Source organism: Brachyhypopomus gauderio, unplaced genomic scaffold (genome assembly GCF_052324685.1).
Source record: "Brachyhypopomus gauderio isolate BG-103 unplaced genomic scaffold, BGAUD_0.2 sc69, whole genome shotgun sequence".
Lineage (NCBI taxonomy): Eukaryota > Metazoa > Chordata > Actinopteri > Gymnotiformes > Hypopomidae > Brachyhypopomus > Brachyhypopomus gauderio.
In genome coordinates this window covers 446,742-471,851 of record NW_027506890.1, presented here as the reverse complement: position 1 = coordinate 471,851, position 25,110 = coordinate 446,742, and the positions used below count along the sequence as shown (strand labels likewise).

Here is a 25,110-nt window from a genome sequence, read left to right as displayed (position 1 = left end):
TGCCTATAGGCCTATTTATTTTCTCGATTAAAGCGCACTGAACTATTTCTGGATTTATCGTGATCTGCACATTTAAGACATAATATCTGTGCCAGACAAACACACGAGGCTTACTTGCCTTCTCATCTCGCACCAAAATGACTAGTAGGAGATAAAATACATGGCATTTAATTAAGATTTTAGCATTTGGTGTTTAATAACAAAAAAAGTAGTATCTATTACATTCTTTTACATAACATTTTGGGTAACATCCAATTATCAATGATTGCTGACAAGTTATAATTTACCAAATTTGTGAGGTTTTGAATAAATTATAAAAATGATGCAAGACGTTTTATGAGATATTAGACAAAAGGGTTTTATTCCACACTATAAACGGGGACATTTTAAAACAAGCTTGACCCCAACCCCACCTCTACCCTCCCACCCCACAAAATAACCCAGGCAGGTTCCTCTGGCAGTTTGTACATGAATCTCTCTCTTTCTCTCTCTCTCTCTCCATCTCTCCCTGGCTGCTACATTGCTAATCACCAAACCATACACCAATCCAAACATCTTGTACAGTGAACCATCATCTCTAAAGCTCTAGCACACAGTTCATACACGTGCTCCATCTTCCCAATGCTTACTGGCATCATTATTGCTCAGATAAATAAATCTACAAAGCGATAAACAGAAACACCGGAGGAAAAATGTTTCATCCCATGTTTCATACATGACTACTAAACAGTGGGTTTACAAAAATTACCTTTATTTGTTAATTATTTATTGTAGATATTTGGTGTAAAAAAAAAAAAAAAAACAAAAAAAAACTGTTTTTGTACTGCATTCTTGTGTTTCTGGATCAGCATGCAGAATTCCCAGGAAAAAGGAGAAAACCTTCAAATCTGTTTTTCCACAATGTGCTTTGAACAAATGACATCTGTCTCACTATAACCACAACGCAATGGAGCAGCACATCAACAGAACCCTGTGCTATATGCCCCACCCACTCCATCCTGCAACTCTTCGTTTTGTTTTTAGACAACCACACACAGTTCAAATAGAAGGAGAAAGTTTGTAAAAATACAAAAAGTGAACAAATAGCATCATTCAGAACAAATTCCAGAAAAAGAAACAGAAAAAACAAGAGGAAATAGCACCGTTGTTACAAAGGTCAGAGGTCACAGGTCATATGGATTTGGGAACGGTCAGTAATACAACCGGGAATGGGGCAGTACAAAGGGAAGGACTGAGGAAGAGAGGGAACGTGGACTGTGTGTTCTCTAGTCCTCCACATTTCTCAGGTCCTCCTCTCTCATGTTCCCTCTCTCAGGAGCGATGTTGGCCTGCGTTACGCATGCTGCAGGTGACACACATGTAGTCCTGCTCTGCTGCCATCTCTGCAGAAACACCCACACAGACCATATGGAACCACTGGTTACAGCAGTCACACTGGACCCAGAATACCTGTGGAAAAGAAGGGGCCCATTTAGAATACCAACACGCACGCACGCACACACGCACTAGGTGTAGTGTGATCGCTGCAGTTACTATAGCAAATAAAATTCTAAACAACCCCCATGACAAAAGGATGAGTGCACACACACACACACACACACACACACACCTCGTCTCCTGCTGGCTGTAGGCAGCTTGCAGCAGGGCAGAGGATCATGTCCTCCTCCGAGTCGTCAGACGGGGACAGGTCGGACAGGTGCGTGGGGGACGCGGACACAGACGCCGCTTTCCTCTCTCTCCTCTTCTCTCTGTTCATCCGCTGCTTCTTCCTTTTGGTGATCCCTTTCTCCCTCACCTCCGCGCCCACCTCCTCCTGCTCCATCCGCCGCTTGGCCCTCTTCTCCACCGAGGTCACTGCGCCTCTCTTTAGAGGAGGAGGTCAAAAACATTATTATAATTATGTGCCGTCATTTCCTCAGCCAACACCAAGCACATGCAGCCTAGCAGGCGCACACTTACCTCCCTCTGTGGTGAGGTGTGTTCCTGAGAGTGATAGGGTGTGTGTTGGGGGCTCTGGTGTGCCGAGTGTGTGAGCTGAGGGCTGTCCTCAGTGGGGGGGCCGTTCAGTAGAAGTGTGTATAGCTGCTCCACCTCTGGCAACGAGACCTGCAGCAACAGGCCCTCCACCATCAACTCCTCCAACTCTGCACTCAGACCTGAAACCACACACACACACACACACACACACACACACACACACACACACACACACACACACACACACACACACACACACACACACACACACACACACACACACACACACACACACACACACACACACACACACACACACACACACACAGCCAGCCTGAGCCTCAGTGCATGATGAAAATTGAGCCAATAATACATTATTAGTTTTTCAAATGGAAAAGGAAGGGGATGTTCTCTTACACCACTGAAGGGGACAAAGTCTTTACCCATAATGCACCAGTACCTACCCTGCAGGGAAATGCAGGGCTGCTCTATGCAGAACTCACTCTGCTCCTGACTGCACCTGCTCCAATCCTGAGACTGAACACACACACACACACACACACACACACACACACACACACACACACACACACACACACACACACACACACACACACATACACACATTCAGTATACAAACCTCAAACATCTATATTAGAGTAAAGCCACTGAAAGAGATGGACTATATTTACAAAATACCTCCTGAGCACACAACAGGAAATATGAACATGTTTCACTGTTTGGTCCCATACACCAACCTTAACGCCGCTGTCTGTTTCATGACTCTGTGAAGGAGACCCCGCCCTGTGTGCCTGAGAGGTCGCTGAGGGGTTGGAGGTGGCTGTGACCTTGCGGGCTCTGCGCTGCCAGGTCACCGTGCGTTCAATCAAGTAGCGTAGAGCGTCGCCCTCGGGCAAACGCACACGGATCCTCTGCAGGGAGGCCAGCAGCGGCAGGACTTTGTCCAGAGCCGGTTTGGACGAGCGGCAACACGCAAGACACAGCCACGGCTGGGGCTCGGCGGGACCGCCGGACACGCACACGCTGTGGAACACGTCTCGACACAGTTCACACCGCCGCATGGCACCCGAGGGAGCCTTCTGACACACACACACCCTGAGAGCACCACTGTCGTCCGGGGGGCGGAGCTTCGACTCATTAGTTGCACGGATGGACGCCAGGGACTCCAGCTCCTTCAAGCGCACTTCCGCAAGAGTTGCCATCTGAGAGAGAGACAGACAGAGAGAGAGAGAGAAAGAGAGAGAGAGACAGAGAGAAAGACAGAGACAGAAACAGAGAGAGACAGAGACAGAGAGAGACAGTGAGAGAGACAGAGCAAAGGCGGTAGTGTTTAGCTATAAAGAGCTTTAGAAATTCATTTGCGCAGTTTTTATTCAGGAAGTTCTTTTATACTCCAAAGCAGGGGTCGGCAACCTTTGAGACATTGGGGGGGGAGACTACTAATAGACCAGATTTATTCAAGCGAACTCAGAGCGGTTGTTATCTGCGTGGTCCTAGCGCTTGATTCGTCGCTATTTAAATATCTTTAAATGTCTATAAATTTTTTTGCTGATGCTGGTCCAGCGTGCCGCGTGCCAGTGATTATGCCGCGGCGTGCCAACGGTGGCACACGTGCCATAGGTTGCCATCCCCTGCTCTAAAGTATTAAGTGTATTTATCTGCAAAGTTTTGGTATGTCTTGCTGGCATGTTGTCAGTGCATTATGCTGGGTTTCTCAGTATGACAGCATGAGTGTGACTGTGTGTGTGTGTGTGTGTGTGTGTGTTAACTCACAGCAGAGGCAGAGTCTCGGCTGACTGAAAGGGCTTTTTCAACGTCACTCAGACTGTCCAGTTGCCCCACTCTCTTCCTCCCGCAGGTGGCCGCATCACACCTTGTCTTCTTCATCTTCTTCTTCAGGGAGCTCCCTACCTCAAACCGTGGACACAACACCTGCAAGGCAGCAGAGAGGAGGAGGATTAGCCATATCAGAGAATATACCACCAAAGCTAAAAGACCATTGAGCCCAGGAAGTGTGATTGGCTCAGTGCTCAGGCCACACCTCCAGCAGGGTGAAGGAGGAGCTCTTCGTGAGGAAGGTTTTGGCTGCGTTCTCCTTCCAAGTCTGCACTTCAGAGACCACAGCCTCAAGACGCTCCAGTGGGTCCAACTGCACAGGAATGGCCCGGCCCCTCAGGACCATGTCTGACAGCGTGTCTAAAACAGGCACATGCCCACCGGCCTGCGCATACACGCGCGCGCGTACACACACACACACACACACACAGCTCAGTATCCACTACCACAGTAACTGCTTTCAGTATTAACAGGAAAATATTTTTGACTCCTTGCTTAGCCTTGGAATACATCACTGACACTGAGTATTGAACTATAATCTTAAAAATCACACCCAAACAACAACAACCAGGAGCTAGACCCCATTTGGAGTTGGTGGGTGGGGGGGGGGTGACGGGGGGACAGGGCTACATGGCATAGTACCTGCAGCACCTCTGCTTCCTTTAGCCACTCAGTGGCCCTGCAAACGAAGTCTCGCAGCAGCAGACAGTTGGGCAGGTAAGTGGGAATGGCCTCCACCTCTCGCAGAGCGGCAGACAGACATGCCACGCTCTCAGGAGGCCTGAGGGAGACGAAGACTCGCTTTAGCTCCTACAAATTATTCATTTATTGATTGTGACAAACACGGCGTATTCTAGTGTTACATTTGTCCCGGAGTCTCATGAGCCGCATGTAATTTGTACGACTCTGTGCTGCCCTCACCTGGCCCTGAGCAGCACCTGCGCCTTCTCCTCCCACTGCTCAGACACGGTGAGCAGCTCCTGCAAGCGAGCCATGGCGCGCTCTGTGGACGGGTGGGACGTGAGGCCCACCCCGCGATCGATGAGCCGCCGCATGCCGTCCAAGGAGAGGCCCCGGGGAGCGGCCACCACGTCCTCGGCCTGCCGCACGGCCGCCAGCCACCGGGCCAGCTCCAGCCGCTCACGCAGCCGTGGAACCTCTGGGAGGCACACGTCGAAGTCGGCGCTCTCGTCAAGCAGTGACTGGATCTCCGGCACGGCATCGGCAACCACGTCGTCAGAGAGGACCTTTTCACTGTGCTGCTGGAAATCCTCGATACGGTTCAACAGCTCCTGAGAGGAGAGGTTGTAGTGGTTACATTGTATTTGCTTCATTATTCAGCATTTGTTCATTAATTTGCACTTATCCAGGAACGTATTATTTATCATCATTGTTAATTATGATCGTTACTGTTTTCTGGAAGTGTAGCGTTACAAACAGGATGCATTTTGTAATGTACCCTTTGGCAATATTTCACCTAATATATTTACACCAACAAAGCTACACTGAATTAACTGAACCCTAACCCATATCTCCTCCATAATTCACAGAGGTTGAAGGGAATCGAGGTTTAGTCCTCTAGATCCCATACCGATCTACATTCACAGCGCAGCACGCAGGCTACGGCTTGCCCTCCTCCTCCCCTTCGTCGGTGGATTCCCAGTAACTGGAATGTGTGTCTAAACGATTTAAGACGCCACCCATTCATTCAGCACTACTGGTGCTACTTCTGCCTGGACGTTTAGATTCTCACTGAGGATGAGGTCACCGCTGTGTGGAGCTTTGACTGCTTGGCTTGTACTATATAAAGTCATCCCTAAGTAGACGTACATGCCATCGTGTGTGTGCGCGTGTGTGTGTGTCAGTGCATGTGCATACGTGTGTGTCTGCGTGCTCGGTACCTTCAGTAACGGTGCCTGCGGTAGGCTGCAGGGGAGGTTGTAAAGTTGACGGACAAATGACCTCATTTCCTCTACACTCAGCTGGTTGTGAGACTTCCCACCAGCAGTGCGGTACCTCATGAGAGAAAATAAACGACACTCACGCACTTAATATACTGGGATGCACGCACACACACACCTGTGTTACAGTTCTTTGAACACATCAAATACCAGAGTTTAGTGTCAGTGATTGGAGTGGTCAGTGACTAGGCTGGGTGGGAGTGTCAGTGACTGGGGTGGGTGGGGGTGGTCAGTACCTTGTCTGTCTCTTGCCCTTCAGCAGCTGCTGGGCCACAGAGGAACATCTGTCTGCGTCCCGAGTGACCAATCGCAGGTGGCGTAACAGATCGTTATCTGGAAAGCCCTTCGAATCCGACTCCTCAATCAAAGAATGGAACACACTGAGGTCTAGAAAGGGACAAGAAATGTATGTTTTAGACTGAGCATTATTGTCAATCTCTCAAAACTACTGCCTCAAAAATGACAATGCATGACCTGTAGTTTCATTTCACATGGTGATTTGCTGGGTAGCATAACATTAGCTCTTATTAGCTAACCACAAATAATATTTAATTATTGATCTTTCATTAAGACATATTATGACATAACTCTCATAAGAGTAAAGAATGAGAATGTGGACCCATCCACAGGCCCATAGAGCTAAAGGGAATAAAAATAAATTAAAAATACAAAAACATACAGCCTTCAGCATATATCTGGACATTTTTTGTGTAATGATTTTCCAGGTGGGATGCCTCGTGTTTCCTTAAACTCAAGCTCACTACATTGCCTGCTGTGAAACCCACTGCGTTTTTTGTCCAGTTTGGCCTCCAGGACTTCGGTGACACGTGAGGCCCACTCATCGTACTCCTCTGCCCTCTGCTTCACGGCGTTCATCATTGGATAGAAATCGTCCAACGTGAACCGGTACCTGCAGGACGGCCCCAACATTACAGAGCATAATACAGTGGCACTGCTGTCCCAACGGCAGGCCAGAAGTGGCCAATGATTTATTTCCACACCGCCTACAAAGCATTACCCTCTGCAGAACAGTACAGCATTGCGTTTCCTCACAAACATATCAAGTATCTAACAAATCTCCAGTACGCATGTGTATTTATAACTGCGGTAACCCAATCAGACCCAGATAACCTACACCTAGTTTGTTCTACAAGCCAACAATAAAGCTTCAGTGTGGAAAGCTGCAAGCTGAAAGACTGACCTGAGCGTGAAGTTGGAGACGCGGCAGGAGCAGAGGTGGTGGGCGTGGTGCAGGCACACCTGTTCACCCTGGCGACAGGGACAGGTGAGAGCAGACAGGTAGCAGGTGGTGCGACACTTCACGCACTGCCTCTCATCGTCCTGCAGTAGGTCGTACTTAAAGAGCTCACACTGCACCACTCCCTGGAGGAGACAGACGGATGGGGGGGGGTTACAAACCATTAGTTCTTATTTATTACTGTGGTGTTTGACATCAATTTATAATCCAGTTATCTCAATTAAACATCGAGAACCAGAAGTTGACACAGAGATGCAGTTGCTTAAAAGAAAAAATAGCAATATTTTCTCTACTGCTTAAGTTCTGTACAATCCTTTCAAGGCTACAAACAAAACCAATCCATCCAAATGGAGTTTATGATGGGGGGGAAAGGGGTGTTCAGTCTAGCTATGAGCACACCTGAACCATGTAGTCAAACACTGTAGAACTTCAACTAACCAGTGTCCTGGGTGACTTGATAGGACAAACATGTGGACTAGCTTGCAAACCTCTAAAGTACTGTATTTACATCATCATAATGAATTAATCTAAAATGCACAGGCACCAGAAACTGCTGACAAACAAGATCTCTATTCTGTCAAACAGACCCCGAGCATACTCGGAATATGAAGCTAAGATGTTTTTCATTTTTTTCTTCCATCTCAAATCACTTCATTCCTAGGGATGTGGCATAGCTACAGAAAATACAACTTCCCAAACCATGTGCAGCCTGTGTAAATAACACTAGCTTTATGCAGCTACAGGTCAATCCAAACCAGACGTAGCTCTGTCTTCAGACTCATGCCGAAGCGATAAATGTCCTCCTGAACAAAGCCAGGGCCTCAAGGTCAGTTTCTCATTAACTGTTGGGATTTTGTCTTCTGCCTGGGATTGAATCCTGGAATCTGGCTATGTCTTCTGCCTGGGACCTTTGGTCTGAGATATGACCCGTCTGAGATGAACTTGTGTGTCAATTGGGGGGGTGGGCGTTCTCACCAGCTTGCGGATTTGGTCTCGAAGGTCCCTTTCTTCCTCGATCATCTGTACCATGTCTTTGTGCACGGCTGAGGCCAGGACCACGTCCAGCTTCTCAGCTTTGGCGGCCATGTTACAGATCATTTCATCATGGGAAAACACGCAGTAACGATGCAGCAAACGGTAGTGGTCCACACACTGACGACCGAGAGGCATCTATAGAGAGAGAGAGAGAGGGGTGAGGTAGAGAGAGAGAGGTGAGGTAGGGAGAGAGAGTAAGGGGTGAGGTCGGGACAGAGAGGGAGAATGAGAGGTGAGGTGGGGTTATTGAACTAAAATCAAAACGAGGTTAAATGATCTATGAAATCCTAACATCATCTTTTTGTCTAGTGAGCAAGCATCGTGTTACTAAGATGACAGCCATCAGATATACTAAAACTGACTCAAAACTTTCAGATTCTCTTACCCAGTCCACAGTGCAGAAATTAACAGCCTCAGCAAAGTTGAAGCCCTGGTTAAAGCCACTGTGGTAGGCTCTTGGGAACGTGATGACAAACTCTCCTGCGCACTGATTGGTCCGGTAAATCTGGAAATGGATGAAGTAGAGCATTATTTGAAGTGTTATGTATGCACTGCAATTACTACTGTGTTTGTGTGGGTGTGAATCCATCAATGTGTGCATGTAAAATACTGATGGACCATCATATAGGATGCACAATCTGTGTGTCTGTGACTATTGTGTAAAATGGAAAAACAAAGTTACGTGCTATTGTGCGTGTGTGTGTGTGCGCCTGTGACTCACTGGTACTCCGTGGGCCATGAGAATGTTGGGGTTCATGATGGTGACGAGCTGATGCAAGAGATCAGGCTGCATCTCAAACAGCTCTGGAGCCAGTGTCTTCATCACTTCCTCCAGATGCTCAGCTGCAAACCCAGGAGCTCCGTACCATGTCTTGGGTTCTCCCCTACGCACACCCACACGCGCACACACACGCCCACACACACACACACACACACACGCCCACACACGCATTAACAACCAGCAGCCAGGAAAAATCTTAAAGGCACTTCTTTTCCTTCAAACACAGATGGAACTGATAAACAAAATATGAAAAAAAAGACAATTCAGCCTTCCAGTTCACATTATTTATTTGTATTGGCTTTCGGAACAAGCATTTTTCACAAAATAATGTCATGCAAGAAGAAACATTTACTCCAAAGCCTTTTTGATGTATTCCATAGAATCAGTGTTGCTGCAATCATCTGATCTAGCTGCTCAGGTGAGCTAGCTCAGTTCACATATGTACATAACCAAACCGGTGTTAAAGAAGATATATAAAGAAGACAACATATATAGTAATGTTAAGCTTGTAGTGTTAAGCTTGGTACAGAGGTCAAAGGCTGAAGCGACTCAAATCCAATTTTTGACCTTAATGTGAGACAGATTTGATTGCATCAGGGCTGTGTAGACACAAATCTGATATTTTCAAATCAGACTTATGCAACTTTCAAATGTGGTCCTACATTAGATAAAATATCAGATTCACCGCCATGCGACATGACCAGTAACAGTCAGACGGGGCTCAGTGCAGTCTGCATCAGTTGCCACATCACCTATCTTTCTTCTCCGAGGTTCACCTGGGGAGTAACACTGCAGTAGGAGCCTACAATACCAGTATCATCACTCCGACACGGAATGAAAACCTGGCGTTCAGCCTGTTGAGTCTTGGTCCTCCCAAGGTTTCTTCCTATTCCCCACCATCTAGGGAGTTTTTCCTTGCCACTGTCGCCTCTGGCTTGCTCATTAGGGATTTGGACCCATAGTATTGTTAACCTGATTTGATTTGCCACCAGCACCGCAGCAGAACAACAACGGAGGAGTCAAATAAGGCTAAAAAAAAAAAAAAAAAAAACAACTGTAGTTGCAAAAACAGCAAAAGCTACCAGAGTCTAGCGTTATCTCCACACCTCCCTCCCCCTTTCTTCTCACCCTCTCACCCTGATCATGTACCACTGACGAACCATTTTCCATCCTCGAGTGCAAAATGCACATCCATTTTGTTGGCTTCAATACCACAAAAATAACAGGGTTGCCAACTCGCACGCATTGAGCGTGAGACACACGCATTTGACCATTATCACACGCGCTCACGCCACACTTGCGATATCTCACGCTGAAAAAAAAAACTTTATTTACCTCTGATCCATATCTATGATTCAATGAGTTACTAGTTTGCTCTGGCGCCAACCACTGACGATGGATTGATCGATCGCGATATAATACTTAATTTGTGTCCATTTTACACCGCCCCGGTAACAACTTACGTTCGCCGAAACCCCCCCCCCCCCCCCCCTCAACAATTTACATTCGCCACCCCCTCCAGGTTCAAATCTCACTCCAGGCGATCTTGAAAAGATCACGTTAAACGGTGGTGTTAATACGATGCTACTTCCCAGTAGAGAAAACCATCATAAGCAGTAACGCTTGGTAAGATGTCGCTTGCCAGTGCAAGTAAGGCATTAGAAGGTGGTGTTTGCCGGTGCAATAAGGCATTAGAAGGTGGTGTTTACCGGTGCAATAAGGCATTAGAAGGTGGTGTTTGCCGGTGCAATAAGGCATTAGAAGGTGGTGTTTGCCAGTGCAATAAGGCATTAGAAGGTGGTGTTTACCAGTGCAATAAGGCATTAGAAGGTGGTGTTTGCCGGTGCAATAAGGCATTAGAAGGTGGTGTTTACCAGTGCAATAAGGCATTAGAAGGTGGTGTTTACCGGTGCAATAAGGCATTAGAAGGTGGTGTTTACCAGTGCAATAAGGCATTAGAAGGTGGTGTTTACCAGTGCAATAAGGCATTAGAAGGTGGTGTTTGCCGGTGCAATAAGGCATTAGAAGGTGGTGTTTACCAGTGCAATAAGGCATTAGAAGGTGGTGTTTACCAGTGCAATAAGGCATTAGAAGGTGGTGTTTGCCGGTGCAATAAGGCATTAGAAGGTGGTGTTTACCAGTGCAATAAGGCATTAGAAGGTGGTGTTTACCGGTGCAAGTAAGGCATTAGAAGGTGGTGTTTGCCGGTGCAATAAGGCATTAGAAGGTGGTGTTTGCCGGTGCAATAAGGCATTAGAAGGTGGTGTTTGCCGGTGCAATAAGGCATTAGAAGGTGGTGTTTGCCGGTGCAATAAGGCATTAGAAGGTGGTGTTTACCAGTGCAATAAGGCATTAGAAGGTGGTGTTTACCAGTGCAGGTAGTTGATGGAATAGCTCCAATGGTCCTCGATGTGCCAGCAAAAAGATGAGAAACACATGCCCACGTAGAGCCAGGGCAGGGTCATACCGCAGATGTCGGCCGTCACATGGGTCAGCACGGAGGGATCCATCATCGCCATGTTATTCAGGTTCCAGCCACATCGCAGGTACTTCTACAGCAATCCACAGAGCAAATGACAGCATGAGATATGGACTTGGGATAAAAATGCCCGTGAACCCATTCAGACTGTTCAAGGTGTTTCAGAACACTGTTTATTTAAAGAATAATATATAAATAAAGAAAACATTCACAAGGATATATTTGCTTCAAACTGTTTATGTAACAATATCTATGAAACAAGGCATAAGACAGATTTTTCTTGTGTATCTATTATTGTGATTCTCCTGTGTGTATGTGTGTGTGTGTGTGTGTGTGTGTGTGTGTGTGTGCAAAACTGTATGAGAATGTGTGTGTAAGTGTGTAATACTGTGTATGCATGTGTGTGTGAGTGTTTAATACTGTGTATGAGTGTGTGTGTGTGTGTGTGAGTGTAAAACTGTATGAGAATGTGAGTGTAAGTGTGTAATACTGTGTATGCATGTGTGTGTGAATATTTAATACTATGTACGAGTGTGTGTGTGTAAAACTGTATGAGAATGTGTGTGTAAGTGTGTATGCATGTGTGTGTGAATATTTAATACTATGTACGAGTGTGTGTGTGTGTGTGTGTGTGTGTGTGTGTGTAAAACTGTATGAGAATGTGTGTGTAAGTGTGTATGCATGTGTGTGTGAGTGTTTAATACATGTGTATTAATGTGTGTGCATGTGCATGTGTGTGTGAGATGATGTTCAAGCGTACTTCATCTTGGGGTGCGACCTTGAACTTGCCACCCTTCATGGGGAAGCCGCTGCCGAACTCCTTTGAGGCGATGTCTGCTCCATACTCCACAGTCACATCCTCCTCAATCGTAGCCACCAAACGCCAGAACTCCTTCTCCACCAGCTCAGTGGGCACCATCTAACACACATGCACAAACACACACACACGCGCAACAGATTCATCCGTGTTCAAGAGGGTAGAACAATATTATTATGCGTCCTACCTATTATATGTCCTATTCATTATAAATGAATTATCTGCAACAACACGTGTAACATCGGCTACGTGCTGTGGATTTCACATTCAGCGAACTGGCGCGAGAAGCATTCAAATCCCATGTGCTGGGTGGGATTTAGCTTACGTGAACAGGCATGTTGAAGTAGTCAGACTTAAAAGAGTCCGCCATTTCTCCGAATGCTTTGAGAGAGTAGTCTCTCCGTGCCTGCTCGAAGCCAAACGCCTCCTGTGGCTTACTGCATTCCTGTGTGCAGAACGTGTGTTGGTTAGAAGTGAATTAAACAATCAGTGAACAAAAGATTCAATCTTTTAAACTCTTACTACGTTCGTTCTTCTATGGATACAAAACTACTTGGATTTGAAATCTGTTTTCATTCTAGGTGTATATTACCCTTGGTAGGCAGTCATAAATAATTGGACAATGTGGTTAAAAAAGCATAATAATTTTTACAATATTTACATCCATACAGGGTGAACCATGTACTCCTCTCACCCATCACCCACCCGGTCCGATTATTTCAGGACTGCAATACTAAAAACACTTTTAGAGGTATTTGGTTAAACACGTGGAAAATTTTGGTCTCCAGAGAACGTTCACCATTTTTCCCCCCTTTGCTGCAAACTATTTGCACTTTCAGTTGCACAGGTGGAACAATTCTGAGCCAAAGGCGAGTGCATGTGCCGACTGCACACAGCATCTCTTGAACCACTGGCTATGCAACTGAACGTGTGGGAAAGTCCAACTGCCAAGCACACACTTACTGAGTGAGGGTGGCAAACCATGCACTCATTGGCCACCCCCGTACCAGTTGGATTATAAGTCACTGCAAGCACATGACAAACAAGCTAAAACAATCTGGTCTGATCCACGTGACACTTTCACATCAAGAATCAAGTACATCCATACTTTGAACCAGACTAAAAACATCATGATTAGTGGACTAAAACCCTCTCATGGGCTGCTGGAGAAATGGATAAATCCTTCATTCCACCCACCTGTGTCAGACACTTGGGGCACCTCCAGTCACCCCTGGGGACGTCGTGAAGGGGCGGGATCAAGCAGAACGTGTGGTAGCTGTCATCACAGCCATCACACAGCAAGAGCCTATCTTCATCGTTGCCACTCCCACACACTAAACAAGCATACAGATCAACCTAGAGTGGGCAGAAGGTGGGGTCAAGTTAGTGGAAAAAATAACGAGTGGTGGTGGAGGGTTTTGCCACACAGGGGGGGAAAAACTTAAAGATAAAATCTTGAATGTGAAATGAGGAAGAGAGGCCTCACTATGTTGACGGGTGGTGGTGGGCCGGTTTTCTTATAGCGAGACTTGGTCTTCTCAGGTTCTGCTTGGCCATCTGAACTCTCCACAGGCTCTTGTTTGATCTGAATGGGAATTTCCTTCACTGCACAAACAACGCAGAGACAACTTAGCGGCTTCGTGTGCTCAAAAACGAGTCCAGAATGCAGCAACATGTGTATATGACTTTAGATCTAACAGTGATCGATGAAGTTCTAGATTATTTCTAGATTACTCCTCTCTCTGGAATCCATAATACGGAAGAAGGAAGCCAGGAGTTGGGTAACTATGCAGAAAGAGTAAGTCACCTGGTTCAGGCTTGGCTACGAAAGAACCCATCCTCCTTCTGAGATTGGGCCTGTTAGCACGCAACTCTCCTTCCGTATCCGCTTCCGACTTCACACAACCAAACTGCAGAGGCAGAGAGGACAACAAATGCTCACCAACGATAAGGGATTGCAACAGCGATAAACAGCAATATGGTTAGGATTAGCAAACCCTAACTATATAGTACTGAGCAAGTTAGAAGTGTGACTTGTGTGCTGAGCTAAGGGTTGTGCATAGGTATGTGTGTGTGTGTGTGTGTGTGTGTGTGTGACGCAGCTCTTGCTCTACCTCAGCCTTCATCCGTTTGCCTCTCCTGGAAGGTGTGCAAGCGTCACTCGGCTGCACCTGAGCTATTTGCCTCTGCACCAGATCGTGAGGTTTGTATTCATTGCCGTCGTTTTCTGGGAGGGTGTGATTCTGGGTGAAAACATCCAAAGGCAAGATTAAAACAGGATGTGCTTCTCTAGGCACAACACCATGAAACTGCACCCAATACACTGGGGAGATGGCAGCGACGCAGAGCAGGTTACGCTACACGAAATGTCAACATAGTGATGCGTACAACACAAATGTAGGAAAATAAAGACAGCATTTGGTTATGACTAAAACTTGACCACATCTCCAACCTCACAGCCCAAAGAAGTTAAGCGGGTAGTTTATTACTAGCACTGGAACTGAAAAGACAATGGATTGCAATGGCAAGACAAGAGAAAGAGAATTGTGTTTCAGCATTCTGTCAGCAATGGTACAAATATAGCATACATCACTATAAATGAGCACCACCTCCTTTATGGTTTGCTGACTAGATAAAAAATGTTCACTCAAATAATATTTGCTTCAATAGAGCATGAAGGCAAAAACTAAAAAATTATTTTAACTACAAATGTAATATTAAGTGTAGAACTACAAATGTAATAATAATTATAATGCCAAAGGCGATTCTGAATAAAAAGGTAATTCTAATATCAGTAATTCTGTTTAACTTGAAGACTATATGCTGAATTTACCAGAACCAGTAGGCAAGAAGACCTCCTAGCAACTAAATAGTCTCAAAATAGCTTGCTAGCATGTAAATTATTCTAAACTTAATGGGCAGTACATTTAATTAATCTTTAATTTCTCAGAGCTGTCATACTAAGAGCTTCCTCCTCTGTCCCAAGGTTATTCCCAAATACAGGCATGAAGTAGGTAATGGTTTTATGATGGGGATCTTTTAATCTGTTTGCCATTCTTATTGTCTTTCTCTCTCCATATTTAAGCCACACAAAAGAGCTTGATCAATTGAGTTTGGTATCCGTGTCTCCTGCCACTATCAGATTACAGCTTAGAACAGGTAAAAGGATGAGGGAGACGATAACTACGCAGTGCTTAACCCAAAACACACACACACACACACACACGGATCCACACACATGCAGGGATGAAGAGAGACAGAGGGGGGTTGAAGAGCTGGGACACAAAGCACGGGGGGGGGAGCAGATGAGGAAGCAGAAAAGAGAAGTGGAGACTGAAAGAAAATAAGATGACAAAGATCTATCCCTCCTGCACCTTGAATAGAAGTGCAGCATCTGACAACACAGCAGGGAGCAACAAACACTGAAGGGGGGGTGACAGGTGTTAAAGGGTCAAAATGGGTCATGAGTCATAAATCACAGAAATACCAGCCCACCCTGCATGTCACCAATGCTAAACCAAAACAATGCTTATAAACAAAAGAAATATAACCAAAAGACAAGTGCAAAAGGTGTTTTTAAAAGCTCAAGGGGGAAAGGGAGATCTGTAAAACATATGTTTAAAGGCAACAAACACTTACAGGGTGTCATGCTTTATTGTCCTTTCATTTAGAGAGTCACTATGGGTCACTAACATGACTCGATTTTAGTTCAGCTACTCATGATGCAACACAACAGTCACGGCCATATTTGGAGCATTAGCAGATATTATCATTCTTTACCAACGTACCTTCTCCTGCTCAGTATGTGATGATACAAAATTCATCATTTTGGCTGCTATGTCTGGAGCCTGCGTAAGAAAGAGTACAGAGAGGTAGATGAGAAGGAACACCACCGCTGTGAGCAGGAATGTCCAATATCCTTTAGCTGAGATGATTAAGATCAAACGCTGACATTGTGAGTGAACACATGGCAAAACATCTTGACCCAGTTTTTTTAATAACATTAAAAACATTTCATGAACTTTATTTCAATCATGGAACTAGTATCACTCAGAAATCAGAACAAATATTACTGACGATAATAAAATACAATTAAAGATTGAAAGTTTAGAGAAACAGTCAAAGTTTCTTCTTGAGAGGATGCTGTGTGTCTAGCACTTTTATTAGGGAAGGGTTTGAATTAAATAGCTGTTCTTGCAGCCGAACAGATTTTAAATGTTGATGTTTACAACTCTCAAGCTGATTTCGGCTAACATAAATGAGGTGACATGCAACACGACCATGTACGATAAACAAGAAAGCTGAATATTAGGCCTCATGAAACCAAACACACTTCTGGTTGTGAACCTAACAGGTCACAGGCCTGTGAATGCTGCTGGTATAGTGGCAATTCCAGCAAAAAGCCACGCAAACGCTGTTTGAACTCCTGGTCGTGTGTGTACGCACCAGCAGGTTGGCTCCAGACTGGAAGAGGTTGTAGGGGTAGAGGATCCTCTCGTAATGGGCCCGCAGGTGTGAACCCACCGCCTTGCCAGGAGCAAAGCCCATTGCCATGGCAATTTTTGTCCATCTGCGCTCCTTACAAACTATGTCAAAACCCCCTTCATCCAACACCAGCTAGAAATGAAGAGGCAGAGTACAGACATTTAGTGACCTGCAACACGTCACGAGAGGGACATGTTCTGTGCTAACATTTAATCGTAAGCACACAGAATTCATCTCACTGGGTCTGTTACAGTGCTTAAGACCCATTCAGAAGTCTCTGTGGGTCTTTTCAATTGGGGTTACCTTGTTGAGCTGGTACAGGTTCAGTATCTTTCGCTCTACGTGTGGAATTTTGAGTGTGCATCCCTGAAGTTCCCAAAATTTTGCAATCTGGTCCAGAAAATTAAGCTGGACGCGAGTCTGCGCCTAGATTGGACAGATTTGCAGGACGCGACAAGGGGACAAACAGAAAAGATAAGGCAAAAAGGCATGAATCACCAAGAAAATGCATACAGAATGATAATGGTTAACTAATTTCTTTTCTCATTGTTTTTGAACTGTGTCACTATTGATGTGGAACACAATACCCAGGGTTTTGAAAAGACCCAAATTCGGCTGACTAAGCCTCTTAGAAACCTAACAGAAACCAACATATGAGTATTTCTGAGGCTCATCAGGACATTTTTAACTGAAAAGGAAGGATATGCAAGGCCCATTAAAGTTCAACCAAACACAGGCACATGCGCACGCACACACGCATACAGAAGAATGAGAAATTTGGTGTGAAATTACCTCCAACTCATTGAGTCTTTGAATCCGAGGAGTGAAATGAAGTCTGTCGACATCACATGCAAATGGAGGTTGCCAGTCCTAAACAGACAAGACTAAATTTAACAAAACACACATGGCAAAAATGTACTGGCTGTGGTTCTACACAAAAAGGCAAACGCTACTTCATTGGGGACAACAAAACACTTTACATACAGGAAACAAGCATGTTTGTATAGCTAGCATTAATGAAGGAGTAAACACTGCTTTTACAGTACAGTAATTAAATATATATTTTATATATGTAAAATAATTGTGTAGTTATACCACCAGCCCTGAATGGGCTTCATTATTCCACTATTATGCCAGGATATTTCTATGGTTGTTAGTTGTATGGCCAAATGCAACCAACACTGCACACATATCAATCTCATCAGGAAGAGCACTTCAGTCTGCTATTTCCCATTCAGAATCTCACACCAATGGATCCCAGCAGGCCTTCTAGGGAGCCCCAGGACAGACACAAAGAATAACAAAAACAATTCAGGTTTACTGTCACGTGTGAGACTTTCTCCCTGTCCAGTCAACCACACTGATGAATCACTCACACATGCGAAAGTGGCAATACAAAATGTGGAGCCTCGGACTAGAAAACAGTCTACAGAGAAAACAGATTTCCATAGAGGCGTGCAATGGGGTTTATCGAGATATACGGCCATTAGAAAACTTGTACTGAGAGCTGCAATTCTTGAAGTTTCTCCATAGAGATGTTTGGGGGTCATAGTAAGCTCACAGTAGGCTACACTGTGATTAATGAATTTTGGTAATATTTAAATACTACAGCTGATGTCATATTTCTGTACAGTTACATTAGAATGAAGTATTCTTTCATATATGCAACATACCGGTTGGTCGGATCTGTCTAAGCTTATGCATTACTGGCCATAAACCCCACCAAGGGCAACAGACAAAGAACAGAGTAAGAAAACATTCAGACCAAACAACGATCTTAAGACTACACACTTAAAATATGCACTTTATTTACTCAAATGCAAACGAGCAAGCAAACAAAAACACAATCCTTCACCTCCTTGTCCACAGCAAAAATGAAAAACTGTTGTATGAACTGAAAAGTGATCAATGGCCTCTGTTACTCAAGGATCAAATCACTTGCTTGGTTAATTAACCAGCTGGACCCCACTGTCATGTACTCCACTTAGAAATGGGCATTTTATAATTGGTTGTCACCTTCATCAACCAATAAGACACTAATAAATTATAACATTTGTTTTAAGGTACATCACAAACTCCTGGTTTTACAGCCATTCTAAAATCATTTGCGAGTACTCACACTGGCTTTCTTCACACAGCTTAGCTCAAGTTTACATTGAAAATGGAGGACTCTTAAAACATTGCTGACCAGTTGGTGTTTTTTTAGGAACATAACTCCAGACTCACATATGGCCAAAACCTGGCTAGGGGCCATTACATTCCAGATTTACTCTGTAAGGCTGAAGGACGTTATTGATATGTACTCTGTAGGGAGACTAACTCTCCCTACAAGAGCTCTATGGGGCCTATGAACATCCTTCTATAGATGAAGACATTTCAGTATGCAATAAATGGATGCAAGAGACAAACATGAACATGTACAAGAAAAATGGAATTCACTAATGTTATTAAATATGGCAAGACTGTGTTATCCAATGATAATGGAGCATAAATCAGAAATGAAATCAAATTTCATCAAATAAAAAGCAATATTGGTGAAGTGTACACTGGTCTCAACACTTATTGTAACAAGTATCTAGACATAAAGCTGGAACCACTGACAAGCCGAGTGCATGTGTATATGGTTCCATTCAGCGAGGAAAAAAATAACCACTTGAGTGATGGCACAACTGCATTAGAAATTATTTCAGTAAATCACTGCCCAAACCAGCACAAGCAAGATTTGCCTAAATGAATGACTTTCTACAAATACAGACCCTTAATGAAAGTAAATAAAATGAGTAAACATGTTCAGTGTACAGGTACATTTTAATTGCCTACATACATTAGCTCATCTCCAAAAACTAGCTAGACTGAACCTAATCATGAACAGAGGTACTGTTGACAGCTCATAGGGCATCAGACAGCATACCTTTATGTGATTCTTACATTCTAAAAACAGTTTACTTTGATACATATCATACAAAGACGCACATCCTCTTTTGTAACCACGTAGGTATGCTTATCCACAAAACCACTTCCTCTGTCAAAGCATACAAGCATACACTATTACACTACAACATTCATTGTGAAAAAACAGTGAGAAAGAATTTTCCAAGCTTATCTAAAACTGTTACAGATCATTCCTTTCACTTAATTACACTACAACGAAGTCACTGTGGCCTAATTTTATACCCCTCCATTCCAGAAGGACTAATATAAAAGAATTTAAATGTATAAATAAAGTATTTTCATCTAACCAGTCCTTGTCCTTGAAACATCTAAAACCACCCTTACACACACACAAACCCACCCACCCCCAACTCCATGCTATTTTCCAGAGATGGACATAGACAGCACAGCATATATAAAAAATAAATGAATGGTTTGCAAGATCAACTGTAACTGGTTTGCACAAAACTACTACCACAATACTATTAAATAACTTCAAATAAAAAGCAAATAACAGCATAGATCAACAAAGCCTAGGCTTAACAACTCTTGTAAAAACAATGAGTGTGATCACAAATAACACTTTAAAATAATGAATTTGTAATAAAGTGTTAATACAATCACACATGTCTGCATTCTTTAATATTATTAACTATAATAGAACACCAAAGTGAGTTTTTTGAAAAATTAGGTACAATCATTTGAAATATAATTCAGTATGAGATCTCATAATTGCATGTTGAAAGCAATCCATAACTCTTACGTCACTAATTTAACCTCACCTGCACAATACGGACCAGCACACTAACACATCACAGCTTTAAAGTCAACATTACAGTTTGTAATAACACATGCAAATTACTTTAAAAAAATTCTGTTCTACAAAGTAGTGTACTCCTCCCCTATGATTTTAGGGACAATATATGTGAAGAAAGAAGCATTGATGAAAATATTATATCTTTACGTTTGTTATCTGTTGTTGGTCCACAACATTTGTGATAAAGACACACAAAATGGCCAGATGGTACACTCACTCACTCCACAAAAGCAACATGGAGGACGCCACCCCTAAGCGGCCTGTTGAGTGAATTCCGTTCAAAAAGACAAAACATTGGGCATACGTAGTGTAAATATTAAGCATTAGAGCTGGACAAAAATGGTTATATATAAAAAGAAAATGTTTCAGAAGTCAGATATCGCTCCACAAGACTTGTTTATGTGGACAAGACGTATAAATATTGTAGCAAGGACGGTCGTTAGAAAATCGTTAAGAGTTGTGTACAATCAGCAATGGAAGACGTGTATGCGCAAGGTTGTAGGAGATATGCTCGGGGGAAATATAAGACATACATATCTAACCAACTGGACCAACGGTGCGTTGCCTTAAACATTTGTCGTCTGATTTTGGTTTCTTTTTCCTCGTACATTATTTGGCCTAACGTTAAATTAAATGGTCACGACGCCAACCTCTTGTTTTCACTTTCTTGTGCGACCTGAATACGTGGGTAAAACAAGTCACGCAGCTCCCCTGCTCTTGTGCGTTAAAAATAGCCAAATGCATACGAAAATATCGTTAGCCTAAATAAACCGATGGTGAACATTATGCTGAATGTTTTAAAAGTTCACATATAAGTGAAATGGCGGAGGGGATTGTCGTTGGGGGTCGTTCTGTGCATCCCTCACAAAAATACACCCAAATTCATCAAACTCGCCGTCACCCCCAAAACACACACAAACAACCCTGTACAGAACCGTCATGATTTTACAATTACAGGCAATACTCAAATGTTCACTCTTAGGTTTAATACAATGTGTAAGGTTTACGTAATGCAGTTTTATGTCGCATGCAGTTCAGGACACGGTGTACATTTAATAAAACGTACGCGGACAGCTAGAATAAGCTGCAAACGTAATCTGTTGTTTTAAAATGTAAATAAAAACATTGGACATGGACGAGAACTACTAAATGTCATGTTCTGGAGTCAAAGTGAAATGTGACAGTGATGCGGTAATGCGCCTCTACAGCAGCCGCCGTCGTAAGATCACTAGCTAATGATAAAAGTATTTCAATTAGACGACAGCTATAATAAATAAGATCGGTAACTAGCAGGCTAAACGTCTAAAACGCCTAAAGGACAAAACACGCACCTAAAGCATCTCTTAAAACGATTTCATAGGATTTCAGTTGCCAAACATAAACTGAACTAGCTAGCTAGCTGATAACCTGAGCGCCCACTGAGCTACATTAGCTATATTAGACGACTTTTCTGCCGTTATTAGCTATATTAGACAACTTTTCTACCGTTATTAACTGAATTAGACAACTTTTCCTCGGACTAGTTTTTTGCTTTCGGACTAGTTTCCAGTAAACACTCTGCTGGCTAACGTTAGCTGCTAAAAACGGACGTGCTGTTGCTACGTTAGCTGTTCAAATAATGATGTGGTGAATATTTCGCCGTTACAAACGTACGTTATCTTGGTGATATGGCAGGCTAGGCAGGCAGACAGGTAGGCAGGCAGACAGGTAGGCCAAGTGTAGTCACACGAGCAGCTTGCCATGTAGCGACTGTAGCTAGCCAGCTGAGGAGCTATGGCTAAACGTTAGCTGGCGTCCGACAAAGTCAATCACACGACGACATATCGGTAGATCCGTGTAAACAATCAGTGAAGGTAAAATGCCAGAACACTTCGCCAGTCCCCCTCTCTCTCTCTCCCGGGTTATCCGAGTTAGTCGCATCGTCTCCGGTTGCAGCCTAGCTAGGATGAGCTAATCTGGCTAGGTAGGGCAGCTAAGATAGCTATTGTAGCTAACCATCTTACATTCAGTCTGTCCTCACATGTAGCCACGTAGCTAACCTAGCTAACTAATCGCATCTATGGTAGCTACATAACGAAGGTTATGGTCGGCGTGAGTGTTATTTTAATCCCAGATAAATCATATGCAGGGTGTGCGTTTGACTAGTTAGGTTAGGTGTTTGTGCACACATCTAGCTGTAATACTAACCAAAGTTGGCTAAGTGGACTAGATCCCAACATGCAAGGCACACAAAGCAAAACCAGGCAGCTGAGCTAGCCGCTACTGTCACCGCGCCGCCATGTTGAAACATTTCCCTTTAAATCCAGCCACACAGGCACGACCGGACCCGACGAAACCTCGGAACCGTAGCCGAGCAAATGCCGTTCGGCGCACCGGGCCATCGGCGCGTCCTGGACGCACTCACCGGAGGTGGTCGGATTTTGCAGATGCCGGTTTTTTCCGCGATGGGTCGTATCTTGTTGATAAACGCGAAAGGATCCGCAAATTCCTCCCAGCTAGGCTCGAAGACTGGGCACTCCGGAGGCGGCTTGAACTCGTCCGGCCGAGACTGGGTCATCCTGGAGGTCCGGTTCCAGAGCCACACAAGACTCAAGTCGCTCGGTCGTGACAGAAAGTTGTTAGGCTCCGCACCACGCTCAACGCCCCTGATACTCCTCTGTCTATTCCCCACTAACTCGGAACAATCAGTATCAACATACGATGGCTTAGTCAAACACACACATACACAGTGAGACGATTGCTCTTAGGCAGTTACTACGTCCGCCAAAAAAAATAGACACCAAGTCAACATGCAAAATCGCGCAAACCAGTATGTAACCGTTTACTTAACGAATGGGAATAACCACGAATGCTATTATTTATAGGTACAATATGTACAGTCATAAATGTATCACGTGTTAATGTGCTTTACATCTATAACAGATGTGCACCATCAAGTTCACGTGACATTTCATGCCTAAGTCTTTGCCTTACATAGCAAAACAAGTAATTTCTCTCACCATTTGACCATATTTTAAACCACTGATAACTTTATATAATTATACACGCCATTTTCGTAGCGAGCAGACTGAAAAACTTCCTTGTATTACAAACCAAATGGTGTTTTTAAAAATAGGTCACACTAATTAATTACACTGCAAGTTCCTTTTTCCATAAAGAACTTGTGTCCGAAATTCTGAAAATTCATGTTTCTCTGGAAGCTTTGAGTAATGATTAATCTCTCTCTCTCATATATATATATATATATATATATATATATATATATACTGCTCAAAAAAATAAAGGAAACACTAAATAACACATCCTAGATCTCAATTAATTAATCTCATTTCTACCTGTTGTCTGTTCCATTTGCACAAGAGCAGTTGAAATTGATTCACAATCAGTGTTGCTTCCTATCTGAACACGAAGTGTGGATGACTTGGAGTTACATTGTGTTGTTTAAGTGTTCCCTTTATTTTTTTGAGCAGTGTATATGTACAGACACACACACTGCAGCAAAGATGGAGGGGCAGTAAAATTGTGTAGAAGGCTACAAAAGGTTTTCATGACGTTTATCTTACAACGGGTACATGCGGATGAAACGAGAAAGAGATAATGCATAACAAATGCAACATATAATATGAACTTTCAGGTCTTTCTAGCTCATTGTAAGTTGTATCAGTTAACCTCATCGAGGGTAGAACATTACAATTGCTAAACAAGTATCGCAGGTTCCATCTAGTTTTCTTCGGTTATTCCAACCTTTTTTCACACTACATAATAGTATTTACTTCCGCGGATGAATACTTCAGGTGACAGCTCGCGATGACCGGGACTTGTTCTTTAAATAGACCATGTGAAGCAGCTGATTGGATGCCTTATTGGATGTAGTGGACTGGGAGGGTCTGGTACTGAAATTCTTCTTCTTCTTCTTATAATAATAATAATAATAAAGATAAACCAGTCACTTGAGAAGGATCTTAATAAATTCTATCCGTATTAGACTTTATTGGATTATAATACGCAGGAAATAATGCATTACCTTATTTTAAAGGGAGTTCAGACACGTAATCCGCACTTTGGTGCAAAATTGGTCTGGACTCTTGAGCAATCACAAAAACCGAGCCTCTCCCTGGTGCATTAGTTTTGGCTAACCGCACTAAATCTCATAAAAAATGTGTTTCTAGCATTTACTTTGCAGCACTTACAGGCCTGAGCAGCGAACTCGCCTTTATACCCCCCCCCATTACTGTTGTGGGTGATACAATCTCACACGCGTAGACTGTAGAATGGCTATGCAACACATCTTAAATGTAGCATCTCATCACCTCAACTGTTTGTCACAAGTTTGTAGTTATTTTGTCGATGATGAAAAGAACCACTGAAGATGCTAAGTGTTCAAAATGAATGGAAATGTGAGTAAATACGGTCGCTGCAAGAATAGTCATCCGGTTCACTATTATTAAGCCTGTAGATAGGCTGTTATGAAACAAACAGGACTAGGTCAGGTGTGCAAAGTAATATAATAGGTAATACACTAAGCACATCTGAACGACACCATCTAACAATATATTTGTACATTATTATTACATTATTATTAAAGTTTTTGGACTCTTGCCTGGGGTTCCTTGACAGCAGCTTTCATTTCATTCAACAAAGGGGTCCCATTCACTTGGGAAAAAGATGAAGGTAAGGACCTTACAAAGCAACTAGAAAGCAATAACCTTGGA

At 43.6% G+C, this 25,110-nt stretch overlaps 1 protein-coding gene across 2 annotated transcripts; it reads right to left on the bottom strand.

Moving 5' to 3' along the window:
* Positions 1-417: 417 nt before the first annotated feature.
* kdm5bb (lysine demethylase 5Bb) lies at positions 418-23,129 on the bottom strand. Of its 2 annotated transcripts, none has more exons than XM_076989583.1 (28): positions 22,803-23,129; positions 17,443-17,520; positions 16,954-17,076; positions 16,612-16,782; positions 15,954-16,013; positions 14,280-14,408; positions 13,973-14,075; positions 13,652-13,770; positions 13,363-13,521; positions 12,491-12,610; positions 12,109-12,267; positions 11,240-11,421; positions 8,810-8,972; positions 8,474-8,593; positions 8,029-8,223; positions 6,997-7,178; positions 6,581-6,705; positions 6,032-6,182; positions 5,736-5,850; positions 4,756-5,126; positions 4,477-4,615; positions 4,040-4,219; positions 3,772-3,930; positions 2,736-3,200; positions 2,442-2,514; positions 1,960-2,156; positions 1,610-1,864; positions 418-1,449 (listed from the first exon to the last, which is right to left on the bottom strand). In XM_076989583.1, exons 1-28 carry the CDS (start codon positions 22,953-22,955, stop codon positions 1,312-1,314), a joined length of 4,584 nt encoding a protein of 1,527 aa, XP_076845698.1. In that variant the 5' UTR covers positions 22,956-23,129; the 3' UTR covers positions 418-1,311. The 2 variants fall into 2 exon arrangements, with proteins under 2 accessions (XP_076845698.1, XP_076845699.1); XM_076989584.1 differs by having other exon boundaries at positions 2,442-2,508.
* Positions 23,130-25,110: the final 1,981 nt, after the last annotated feature.

Excerpts from the sequence above, each read along its gene's own strand:
- kdm5bb (XM_076989583.1), bottom strand. The coding sequence starts at position 22,955 with ATGACCCAGTCTCGGCCGGACGAGTTCAAGCCGCCTCCGGAGTGCCCA. Across the intron at positions 16,783-16,953 it reads ACCTGTACCAGCTCAACAAG|CTGGTGTTGGATGAAGGGGG; the intron begins GTAACCCCAATT and ends CTTCATTTCTAG. Across the intron at positions 11,422-12,108 it reads AGGTCGCACCCCAAGATGAA|AAGTACCTGCGATGTGGCTG; the intron begins GTACGCTTGAAC and ends GGATTGCTGTAG.